Source organism: Vespa crabro, chromosome 9 (assembly GCF_910589235.1).
Source record: "Vespa crabro chromosome 9, iyVesCrab1.2, whole genome shotgun sequence".
NCBI classification, from domain to species: Eukaryota; Metazoa; Arthropoda; class Insecta; order Hymenoptera; family Vespidae; genus Vespa; species Vespa crabro.
In genome coordinates, this window is record NC_060963.1 from 4,669,630 (window position 1) to 4,682,292 (window position 12,663).

A 12,663-nucleotide genomic window follows, 5' to 3' on the forward strand; every position below is an offset into this window, starting at 1 on the left:
TTTCTTTTTTCTTTGAAGAACAACATCTCAAAATCTATACAATCGTGTGTACACATAAAAAGAAGAAGAAGAATAAGAATAAGAAGAAGAAGAAGAAGAAGAAGAGGGAAAAGTTTTCTTCCTTTATTTATTCTTTTATTTTTTTTTTTTTCTTTTTTTTATTCTTTTTCTTTTTCTTTTTCTTTCTGCTTCTTGGTGTACAACACCAGACGATAAATAACACGAGACAGTGCAACAATGTTTTTTTTTCTCTTGTGCTATACGCGCATTTCTATTTGATTCGTTATATAGAAAAATCGAAAATCATTAATAATATGATTAAATAAAAGATACGTCACACACAAAAATTTTAAGCTATAAAGTTGATATTTTCGAAAGAGATACTTTTTCCTTCGCTTACAATTGTATTTATCATTTGTTTACATACGTAGAATCACAACGAAAATCACAGTGAACGATGCACGTGGCGTCTTCATTATATGTATATATTCTGTCTTTTTTCTCTCTCACTCTCTCTCTCTCTCTCTCTTTCTTTCTATCTATCTATCTCTTTCTTTTTCTCTTTTCTTAGAAATTAAGAACGCGTGTTACATACGAAATGTTTACATTCGAGCATTTATACATTGGCTTTACAATTTTTTTGTCAGCTTCATATACGTATACGTATACATAACGCAGAATAAACTCTTTAATAAGATATTAGTATGTATATGTGTGTGTGCGTATGCGTGTGTGTGAGTTTCGTTTGTAAACAGAAAATTATATATATACATGTATATATGTATGTATGTATGTATATATATATATATATATATATATATATATATATATATTCATATATATATATATATATGAAGTTCAATGACCAAAGAGACTAACTTCATTTTTGTAATTTTTTCATTTTTTTTTCTGTTTTATTATTATTTTATATCGAAAATAAATTTCCTTGATAATTATGATCAATATCATTTATTCGTAACAAAATTTCATACGGCGATAATAAATAATTTACAAAATAATTATTATTTATTATCAATTATAAATTAAATTACAAAAAAAAAAACAATGTACATGTGTAAATTTACTAATAAAAAAAACAATATATATATATATATTGTATACAAATTTATCAAGTTCCATTAATCTTTATTTCGAGAAATATTAATCACTTTGGAAGATGAACGGCTCATATAATAATATATATATATATATATATATATATGTATATATATATATATATATATATATATATACATATATATTTTAAATGAGTGAAGAAATTGATTGATAAAAAATCGTCGAATTCAATAGATCCTAAGAAGAATTGTTCTCGTTCGAATTGTTTATCAGTTTTACATGTTATTTACATAATTGTAATTAAAGCTATATAACTAACGACGAAAAATCACGTTATTTGTGAAAATCTTGACTAGCCAATCCTTTATTAATTTCTAAAGATCATTGGGAGTAACAATGAAATTCAGCGAACGATTAAAAGTAAATAAAAAGAATAGAAAAATAATTCGATCTTTGAAACTTCGGCAAATAAAACGATCGCGTTCTTAATACAAATATGCAAGCATGATTATTAGAAAAAAATATAAATGTATTCAGAAGCAGAACAGAAAAGGGATACAGATTGAACAAAGATGGGGGGGCGGGTGGGGGGATAAAGAATGAACAAGATAGAATTGAAAAAAAAAAGAAATCTGCAAAAACCCCGCCTAAATGATCGTTTACTTTTTATCAACATTGCAATTATGATAATTAAATTATTCGCGTCGTAGGTAGGTATCCTCTTGAGATTGAAAGAGAACCAGGACTGTCGACGAAGAATACACGTGATCAAATATCATTTAAAGTAATCATTCGCTGTATCGATTAAAAGAGAAGGCTTGAAAAAAGATTAAAAAATGACGGAGACCGGTCTACGATGTTGATCGAGATCAAGGCTTGGCGTAGTCGTGGGTGTTACGAGTTGTTGATGACTGTGTTGTGTGGACGGCACTGGAGGTGATCTTGGACTGCTTCCGGGACTGCTGGTCGTCGTGACGATACTTCCAGTTCCGTTAGATGAAGTCGATGGAAATACAAGGGATGGATGCGTTGATTGACTTGATCCCGGTGGCGCGTGATGACCACTTGAGAATAAAGGCCCAAGATGAGTCGAGGGGGTGTGATAAGTTTTTATAGGTGATGCTGCCGTGGAATATAATCCAGAATAGAAGCTACTGACAACAGCCGCAGCGGAGGCTGCACTGTTACTTGTCGCTTCCGCGGCTGCGGCTGCCGCACAGTTCGAACTCGAGGCACTTGATGCACCACCGCTAGCAACGAGCTTGCTCAAATGAACGGCATCGAAGGCAGATCCAAAATATGGTGACAAAGGTGGATAGTCAAGTGGATGTGGATGATGATGATGATGATGATGAGAAACTGGAGCTGTCGGTGCAGCAAAATATGGTGGAAGGGGAAAACTTGGAAACCCCCCAGGATTCATGGAACCTGGTTTACCAGAAACTACTGATACCGGTACCTTTGGTTTTCTTCGTGGTCGATATTTGTAATCTGGATGTTCTTTCATATGCATAGCACGTAATCGTTTGGCTTCGTCAATGAACGGTCGTTTTTCCGCATCTGAAAGAAGTTTCCATTCCGCACCGAGACGCTTCGATATTTCTGAATTATGCATTTTCGGATTGTCTAAAGCAATTTTCTTTCGTTGTATTCTCGACCATACCATAAACGCGTTCATCGGTCTTTTTATATGTTGTTCTTGCGCTGTTACGACGTTCTGTTGTGCGCTCGCGCTCATTTCTTGATTCACATGGTGCACCGAGTGTAAATCCATACCCGAGAGAAATCCATAACTCGGGTGTTGGTGAGTGCTCATCATAATTCCTTCCGTGATGGAAATTCAAATTCACTCTTCGAATATTCTTTATTAACTCTCCGGTTCTTTCTTTTCTATTATTATTATTATTATTATTATTATTATTATTATTATTATTATTATTATTATTATTATTATTATTATTATTATAATATATATATATTTTAACCACTGATATGAGTATTAATACACCACACAAATGGAAAGAAAAAATATATACCTATAATAATAAAATAACAAAGATATGTGAAATTTTTTTTCCTAAATTCACTTCACAATCCATACATCAATTTTCAATAAATTTTCTCATTCACTTCTTTGCGTGCTTTTTCTTCCTCCTTGTGTCCCTTTCTGTTTTTGTGCTCTTTTTCTTTTTTCTTTTTTTTTTTTTGTGAAAGAAAACACGGACAGTATTCGAACGTTCCCGAAAGAAGTACCGATGTCGACTGAACGTAGAAACAGCTTGCCACGAGACATCTTTTATCTTCGTCCCTCTCTCTCAATCGTTCTTTCTCTCTCTCTCTCTCTCTCTCTCTCTCTCTTTTTCTCAGTCGTTCTCTCCTCTCTTTTTCTCTCTCTCTCTCTTTCTCTGTCTCCCCCCCTTCTCACACTGTTTCTCCCTCTTTCCCTACATACCTTTTCGAGGGCGGAACCTTTCGAACGCCGGTTCCTATGCCCTGCCCACGAACCACCCTCTTCATCCCATTCGTCGAGGCGTTCTTCCTCCGCACGCGTGCCTTTTCTCTCTACCTCTCCCCTACAAACACTCTTTTACCCCGAGCAAGATTCGCAACCCCATCCGCTTGTAGGGCCGTTCCAAGAGGTGGAGGAGGGCTGCCTCCAAGACCACGAGCTGCAATTATTATTATCGATTACCTCGATACGACCAAGTACAAATAGCGTATAGACCAGCCGTTATCGACTGGCACCGTTCGCCTAGCAGCCGGAGGAACACCGCGACGTGATATCGCGCGATAATTGGTCACGCTCCTCTCCCACCCATTCGACACTTCGGCACCCTCCTAGCCCTTAGGATACTACTGCTACGAATCCTCTCTGCTTTGGTTTCTGCTAGCAACGATTAGGTTCTTCCCTTCTCTCTCTCTCTCTCTTTCTCTCTTTTCTTTTTTTCTCTCGTTCTCTCTCTCTCTCTCTCTCTCTCTCTTTTCTTTTTTCTCTCGTTCTCTCTCTCTCTCTCTCTCTCTCTCTCTCTTACTGTCTCTCTCACACATTCAACACATTATTTGTTCTGAACTCGATCCATTAAATAACAGATCTGTTACATGATGATCATTCAGTAGTACCTTGTCAAAGTGCTGGATCGCCTAGTTTTCAGGGTAAGATCGATAAAGAAAAAAGGGACGGACGGACGAGTGGGAAGGTGGAAGAGGAGAAGGGCGAGGACAAGGAGGAAAAGAAGGGAGGAGTTAAAGAAAAGAAAGAAAAAAGCCGAAAATAGAGAAGACCGTTTATCGAGCTTACGAAGCTTTCTCTAGCAAGAAGCTTTTTAGCTCGTTCGAGTAATCAATCAGGGTCTATCGCTAGAGTTCGTATCTCGGCTGGCTCGCCTCTCCCCGGTTCTTTCGTAAAAACAATAGCCGTCGAAATCTGCCGTTTGCCTTCCTATGGGAAATCTGACGAACAATGGGGAGAAAAAATCTCTCGACGACAGGCACTTGGATTAGAATGAAAAGCAACAGCGGCGAAAGGAACGAGAGGAACGTTGCCCCTTTCCCCAATCTCGGCCCTCCGCACGCCCTTCGACGTCCCTAAGGACGTTCGGCAATACGACCGAATAAAGATTTTCTCTCTTACTCTTTCATTCCCTCTCTCTCTCTCTCTTTCTCTCTCTCACTCTCTCTCTTTCTCTTTCTTCGTCCACGAACTGTATTAGTCGTTTGCGCGTAGTCGTACACGCCGCGCCCTTAGGAAAGCTTCTCCTACCCTTTTCAAATAAATTGCGATCCGTTCGATCCATCGGGGCGTGCGCTCGCATTTAGAAGTATTTAGAGGTATTTAGAGTCTCTGCCAATATCACTAATGCCCTAGTAAAAACGATTGTATTCGACGAAGAAAGAGAGATAGATAGAGAAAGAGAGAAGGAAAGAAAGGAAGACAGAGAAAGAGGGGGTGGAAGAGAGAGAGAGAGAGAGAGAAAGAGAAAGAGGTGTTTCAAAAGATTCATGGGCCACTCGAACAGCATTATACGAAGCGCAGCAGGCATTTTGAAGATTCCTTGAATCGTCTTAGAATCAAATTGAAGGTTCAAAAGTATTCCCGAGTTTCAGTGTCGTTAGCCCGTTTATTCGGCGAGCTTTAAGATCGATCAGTGTTCTTTGACAAATGAAGAAAGAAGAGAGAAAAAAGAAGAAAAAAGGAAAAGGAAAGAAAATCATTTCGTGTATAGACGGATAAGCTGCACGATTACGAGAATTCGAAAACAATATGAGAGAACTATGAAAAGAAGAAATATAAGAAAAGAAGAGGTATAAGAGGAAAAAGGATATTTGTAAAAATCAAAAAGAAAAAAAATTGATGAAAAACGAAGGATGGGCAAAGAATGAAAAAAAGAATGATTCTTCGATGATGAAAAATAATCGCTCGCGACCGCCATTCCGACGGTGTTTATCGAATGAGTTTACATAAACACGTTCGCGAGACTCGCCAGCCCTTATTTTCCCTATGCCTTTATTAATATTCTTCTTCTTCTTCTTCTTCTTATTATTATTATTATTATTATTATTATTATTATTATTTTAGTATGTTATTCACATGGATATAATAAAAATATATTATAAAATAATATATTCCAAGTCGATTTCGATGACATTATTATTTCATCGATTTGAAGATACCGAAGCGAAGGATTTCATATTCGGCGGACATTTTTAAAACGTCTTATTAGAAAGAAACGAAAAGAGAAAGAGAAAGTGAGAGAGAGAGAGAGAGAGAGAGAGAGAGTAGATTTATAAATTATGAATTAAGTACGTATATTATCTTAGTGTGCGCAATGATATTAACAGAAAAAGGAAAATGAAAAAAAAGGAGAAAGAAAGAGGAAAAGACAAATAGAAATTAAAGAAAGAAAGAAAGAAAGAAAAAAGAAGGTCGAAGGAAAATCGTAATAGATGATGTATGTAAAGTAATTGGTATTGAAAAATCTCGAAGTCAATTAAAACTCGAGATACAAAGGATTTGGCGAGACAAAATACCAATTATCTCGTGTCCTCCGCTTCACCGATCTTCTCTCTCTCTCTCTCTCTCTCTCTCTCTCTCCCTCTTTCTTTCCTTCTCTCTCTCTCTCTCTCTCTCTCCCTCTTTCTTTCCTTCTCTCTCTCTGTCTCTCTCTCTATGTGTCTCTGTCCATCTCTCTCTACAGTCCATCCAACCAACCCTTACGTCGAACGCGAACGTAGAGGTGAGCGGTCGAATCAGGGCCAGGGGCTGAAGGGTGGTAGGAGTGTTCGCTTACAAGAACTCAATTCCATTAGGCATTGAAGTGAGTAAAACGAGGCAGCTCCGTGTGCTGGATGGGCATCTATATAACGCACTCGCATCTCGCTTATCTACCTAATAAAGGTATTCCCTTCCTCCCTTTGTCGACTTCGTCGCCACCCCTATTTCTAGCTTCTCGCTGCGACATAAAGCGTGTGCCAGTGAGGTGTCTCCGCGAGACAATCCCTTGGGATGACAATGCTTACCCCACGTATGAATGCCACCGATGCTTCCTAGGTAATTTAAGTGTGGCCTTGCTTTCACCATCATCTACATTATCGTCATCGTCCTCATCGTCATCAACATCATCATCATCATCATCATCATCATCATCACATCATTAATTTTTTTTTTTTTATTAGTGATTCGAAATCATCAGATATTTTCTTAACTTTATGGGAACGTTCGAGAGAATCTTAAACACGTAAAGTTTTGGTAAGACGTCGAGAGATCTTACAATCCAGCTTTACAACTAGAACTCTCCAACTAATTAGCGATCGTTCGAACTCAGGTATAACGATATATATATATATATATATATATATATATATATATATATATATAAAACATATATATATACATATATATATATATTTTGTGAGAAGAAACACATCACTCGGATGAGTCCGATTATTCGTGCGACGTCGAACCCTACAAATTAAGTCGATTGCTCGACCAACGGGAACGATCCCGACAGGTAACTGAGGGGGTTGAAAGTGTTATGGATGGAGGATATCTCCTTCCTGATGTGCAGGATAGTGCGATAATCGCATCGAATTTCTGCTGATTATAGGCAATCGTTGGCGAAAGATATGCCGTTCGAGGGTGCGAACGATGTTGCATAAAAGCAGCGAGAGAGAGAGAGAGATAGAGAGAGAGAGTGAGAGAGACGGTAGGTCCATACCACGTCGCCACCCCGATGTGTACGCTCGAACGCGTTGCGTAATTAGCGACTGCCTCGCCGGTTTTGTGGGTGGGCGCGGGTGAAATGGGTGCGAGCAACCCCAGAACCCGTTCGAGCGACTCGCGCTCTGCCACGTGCGTGAACGCATCTAATATCTACAGGGTGACTCTCGAACATAAGACAATATTACGATTTGTAGTACGATAAAATCATTTACATTGATCAATTAATATTTGAGAATTAATACGATTATTAACGATGTAACTTCGTTTAATTATATTATTATATGAATTATACGCTTACGAGCTTGTAATAAAATAATAAAATACATGATATATCAGTTAAATGAAAAATTTGTTAATTTAAGCCATCCTTCGTTTCGTGATTCTAATAAGTGAAAATGGATTTATTTTTCTGTTAACGACGCTAATCCCTTTCGAAACACCCTGTATGAGGGAAGGAGGTAAAAGGAAGAGAGAGAAGAGAGAGAGAGAGAGAAAGAGAGAGAGAGAGGGAGAGAAAACAGTGTAGAGAGACTACCGAGGCGTAGACGCAATTAATGCAGAAACCCAGCATGGACGTCGAGGGAGTTTCGAGAAGGGCATCGCTATGCCGAGCCGTGAGACGTAATGACTAATTGAGATTGGAAAAGGGGGAATAATACGATCCGGGTGGTCACGGTAAAACGCACTTTCTCTTTCCTTTCCAACGCTATCGTCGACGTTGACGTTCTCCTTCATCACCCTTCGCCACCACCCCCTTTTGAGATCCACTTTCTCTCTTTCGCTTAAACGACAAAAGATCTCTCGCCTGCAGGCACACCAAATGAATTAACAAACTCCGGCCGATTGCTGTAATACCTATCTTCAAATCTCTTTATATCTTATGCGATTATGATCGATCGATCGATCGATTGATCAACGAATTCCTTGACTTATCTAATCAATCCTTTGACATAAAAACGTAATTTTTCTCTTCTTTCATAAATTCCAAATAAATTTCATCCCTATCTAATTCGTTATAATTTTCTAATTTATTTCCGAATTATCGTTCAAAAAAAAATTTAATTTAATTATATAATCCATCGTCGCAAATTAATGTTTCATTTTTATTGATAATAATGAATTATCTATAATGCAGTATGAACAATACCGAATAATAAAATACACATGACAAAGTCAATAAACCATCCTTCCTGTTCGCAACCTCACCGTCGAGTGAGCCCAGTATTAGGACAAGGAATACTTTATACGACATCTAGCGGAACTCAGCAATGATATCTTGTGTAAAAAGTAAAACCGATTGTGTACCATCTACGGATGAATTGTTTAAATAAAATTTTCCAATAAGTTTTTCTTTTTCTTTTTTTTGCTTTTTTTTATTTTTTTTTGTTTTTCTTTCTTTTTTTTTTTTTTTTCTTTCAATACTAAAATCATTATCGACAAGAACTCTCGTACTGTATATACGTTTAAGTAATAATTATTATCTGAGGATATTATCGATTGAAATTTATTTCACAAATAATCATTAGATATTCGTACCTTGTCTTTTTATATTCTTATTTATCTTTTTGTTCGTATATAACAAAACGAGATAAAGTATATTCAAATAATCATTCATCTTCTTTCTGTGTCAAGAAATTACGATGGGGTTGTGGGGTAGTGAATGTATGGTTGCGGGGGGGGGGTTTAGGATGTCGCATAGTATTCCCTACGTTGAAAAGGGGGAGGGACTCAGAAGAAGGAACACAAGGCGTGTGACATTCGTCGAGGTATTGTTCAAAACGAGCGAGGACGAATTCGTGAGTTCTCCAAGAAGGCCCCGTCGTCATAGTCGTCGTTTCCATTCGTCGTTGTTGGCTCGTCGACATTAAGATAATTATTTTCTAGGAGAACGTGCGCGTTCATTGTCGCCGTTACCGCGACAGAATGGTATTATGTATTGTCGCGAAGAAAACATGAGAGTAGAGTTGGTAGGCGAGTAAGTACGACAACGTTGAGATCTCTACTGTTATACCTTAGCCATCGCGTAGGTGGAACATTATGCTTCGTTGAGCTGAAGAGAAGAAAGAGAAAGAGAAAGAGAAAGAGAAAAAGAAATATAAAGAGAGAAAGAGACAGTGTGATGTTGAACGTGGGCTGGAAGGATAAGGGGATTGTGGAGGGGGTGTAGAACGGGGGAAGAGGGGAAGCACACTTTCGTAGCATTCATCGAGGGTGCTCACGAACGTTGTAGAACCACGAGACAGACTTGAATCGCAATGTATCCACTGTCTTTTTAGCCGGCGATGCCATTAATGTGATTATTTCTACCGAGTGTTTCCGAAGCCTCGAAATATTTCCATGTAATCGAGATTTACGATTCGAGACATTATTACGGCCATTAAAGGAGACTCAGCTATTTTTTCTTTCTTTCTTTTCTCTTGTAATTTTCTTCCTTTTTTTTTTCTTTTTTTTTTTTTTTGAAATGATCGATTGAAACGTCGATAGTAGTGGAAATTCGATAATTGAAATTTTATATATATATATATATATATAAAATTGAAAGTATATATATATATATATAAGTAGGGTGTACCCCATAAATAATTCAACGATTCGTAAAATAAAAGGTAGGAAAAATTTTTTTGCACTATGTTTTGTTTTCGATAAAGAAAAAGTAAATTAATTTTTTGAAAGAATAGATAAAATTATAAATATATTTTTTATTTCGAAATTATTTGTTTACTATAAAATTATCAGATACCTGGAACACCCTATATATATATATATATATATATATATATATATATATATATATATATATATATATGTATATAGACACGCATATATATCCCCCCTTTTTCTCTCTTCTCTTTCTCTTTCTCTTTTTCTCTCCATTGATTTGATTCGATTCGATTCTTGCGCGGTCGGTGATTAAAGTGCCTCGAAAATGTAAAAAGCACGACGGATATTATCGAGTCGCTCTCCCGTGAAACTCGTTTACGCGCGTATGCGACACGATTTAATTACTTTCCAAGAGAACGAGCCTAGCTTTTAATATAAATGGGATTTTTCTCTGTCGCTAGACAGTCGATTTCATGCCCCCTCGATTTCGCCCTTTTTGCCGAGTGAAATGAGTCGCATGAAATTTTCTGTCCGTTAATCGTCGTCTCTCTTATGACTTTTCAATCTTTTTAAATTAATCGTTTTAACGGTAGAACAAAGTACATGGAAATTCAAATCTTCAAACGTTGATTGTGCCAATGCTAAATAATATTTATTTTAATTTCAATTTTTTACTCGAAGATATGCTATTGAAGAAATTTATCAAGCTACCTAACCTAGTAAAATGGCCGCCGAAAATACTTCCATCCAAGAGGATGGCTTTGGTTTTGTACCAAGGCCAGATATTAAAGAATATGGAAGATCTTACGAGATAGTTAGAAGGTATTCTTTCTTCTTTTGAATTTTTTGTATTATTAATAATAAAAAAAAAAAAAAGATAAAAAAAAATAATAATAATAAAAAGTATCCAACGTTTTTCAAACAAATTTTTCACCACACAATAGATATACCATGACGAATAAACAGAAGGCAACGGTTCGATTGATATCCTGGGGAGCGGGAATACAATCTATCAAAGTACCTAACAAGAAAGGCGTATTAGGTGACGTTGTATTAGGATTTGATAATATGAACGGTAAGATCGTTTCTTCGCGTCTGATTAGATTTAGAAATCGATACAATATTTTTTTACTTTCAATGACAACGTAATCAGGATATTTGGAGAACAGGTATACAGGAAGTATCATCGGTCGTTTAGTGAATCGCGTTGCCGATGGTAAAATGCGTATTCAGAAGACAATCTATTCGTTGTCGATCAATGACAAGTGTAAAAGGGATCATATCCATGGCGGATTAGTTGGGTTTGATAACGTTAATTGGAATTCATATATATTGAACAAACAAGTGGTAGATCATAAATACAACCAATTGGTTATTTCTTTTTTCTTTTTTTTTTTATCATTCCGTTCGTTCGAATCTTTCTAATCGTAAAAAAAAAAAGTAAAAAAAAATAAAAAACAGGTCATGTCTCATCTAAGTCCTGCGGGTAGAGAAGGTTATCCCGGTTATATGTTGACGCAAGTTAAATATACTTGGACGGACGATAATCAATTGCATATAAATATTCGTGCCACTGCTACCGAGCCAACACCAGCTAACATCACCAATTATTCTTTATTAAATTTGGCCGGCCATGTAAGATTATAAATGAATGTCATCTAAGATAATATAGTATATATTTATAATTGTTAATATCTCGATCTAATTAGGCTGCGGGTCCTAAAGAATTAAAAAAACACGTTGTAACGATAAATGCCGATAGTTGGACGTTCATGGATATAAAAAACTATTTGCCGACAGGTGCTATTCGTTCTGTCGAGAATACCGTCTACGATTTACGTTTACCGACACAATTAACCAAAGAAACACTTTATCGCGTACCAGGAGGAGGTTACAATCATAATCTATGTATTTGCAGTCCAAGCTCTTGGTGTTATCGATTCCATGCTAGGTAAATTTTTATCCGATATTATTATCACGATCGATCACATTGGATACGATTAATCATTATAAATTTTTTTTTCTTCTTTCCTATCGAAGGATCATACATCCTGAATCAGGAAGGACTTTAGAAATTTATTCCAATCATCCTGGCTTACAATTTTATACCGGAAATGATTTGCCCGATCCTGATCTCGTTTATCCATCAGATTGGGAGAATTATATTCCAAAATTTTGTGACGACAGGGTATGACAAGATACTTGAAGTTATTGATTTAAACGATTAGAAATTTTAACGAATGATAATCAATCATACCTTATGTTCGTTTTAGAATCAAACAAATTCGACGATTTATGGTAAAGAAGGTGTCCCGTATCGCCGACACGGAGCTTTCGTTCTATCCCCACAAAATTATCCTAACGCTATTAATATAGATAATTTTCCTTCTTGTATTCTTTATCCTGGTAAGGTTTACGTCCATGATATGTCCTATAAATTTGGTTTGCTAACCAAAGATTAATTTATAGTTGTTTTTCTTTTTTCTTGGTTTCTTTTTCTTCTTCTTCTTTTCTTTCTTTCTTTCTTTTTGTTTTTTTTCTTTTTTTACTGCCATCGAAGTTCATCATCGAAGAGGAAACATTGATCGGCTGTACAAAATTGACTCGGTTTTTTTTTTTTTTTTTTCTTCTATTCACAATGCGTGTAATTATAGCGCTCTGCACTCTTACGAAATTGTCTTAAATTCTATTATAAAATTATTCGGTAATACGTAGGCACGAAAATTAGACATGATACATTTTTTCTTTTTTTATGATTGCTATTT

At 36.3% G+C, this 12,663-nt stretch overlaps 2 protein-coding genes across 2 annotated transcripts; one reads left to right on the top strand and one right to left on the bottom strand.

Annotated features, from left to right (window-relative positions):
• Positions 1-1,284: 1,284 nt before the first annotated feature.
• On the bottom strand, positions 1,285-3,972 carry LOC124426478 (SOX domain-containing protein dichaete-like). Its single transcript, XM_046968209.1, has 2 exons — positions 3,114-3,972; positions 1,285-2,967 (listed from the first exon to the last, which is right to left on the bottom strand). The coding sequence occupies exon 2, from the start codon at positions 2,894-2,896 to the stop codon at positions 1,907-1,909; it is 990 nt and encodes a 329-aa protein (XP_046824165.1). The 5' UTR covers positions 2,897-2,967; positions 3,114-3,972; the 3' UTR covers positions 1,285-1,906.
• Positions 3,973-11,060: 7,088 nt separating this feature from the next.
• Positions 11,061-12,532, top strand: LOC124426758 (galactose mutarotase-like). Its single transcript, XM_046968837.1, has 3 exons — positions 11,061-11,542; positions 11,608-11,849; positions 11,939-12,532. Exons 1-3 carry the CDS (start codon positions 11,363-11,365, stop codon positions 12,090-12,092), a joined length of 576 nt encoding a protein of 191 aa, XP_046824793.1. The 5' UTR covers positions 11,061-11,362; the 3' UTR covers positions 12,093-12,532.
• Positions 12,533-12,663: the final 131 nt, after the last annotated feature.

Excerpts from the sequence above, each read along its gene's own strand:
- LOC124426478 (XM_046968209.1), bottom strand. The coding sequence starts at position 2,896 with ATGATGAGCACTCACCAACACCCGAGTTATGGATTTCTCTCGGGTATG.
- LOC124426758 (XM_046968837.1), top strand. The coding sequence starts at position 11,363 with ATGTCTCATCTAAGTCCTGCGGGTAGAGAAGGTTATCCCGGTTATATG. Across the intron at positions 11,543-11,607 it reads TGGCCGGCCATGTAAGATTA|GCTGCGGGTCCTAAAGAATT; the intron begins TAAATGAATGTC and ends CGATCTAATTAG. Across the intron at positions 11,850-11,938 it reads TGTTATCGATTCCATGCTAG|GATCATACATCCTGAATCAG; the intron begins GTAAATTTTTAT and ends TTCCTATCGAAG.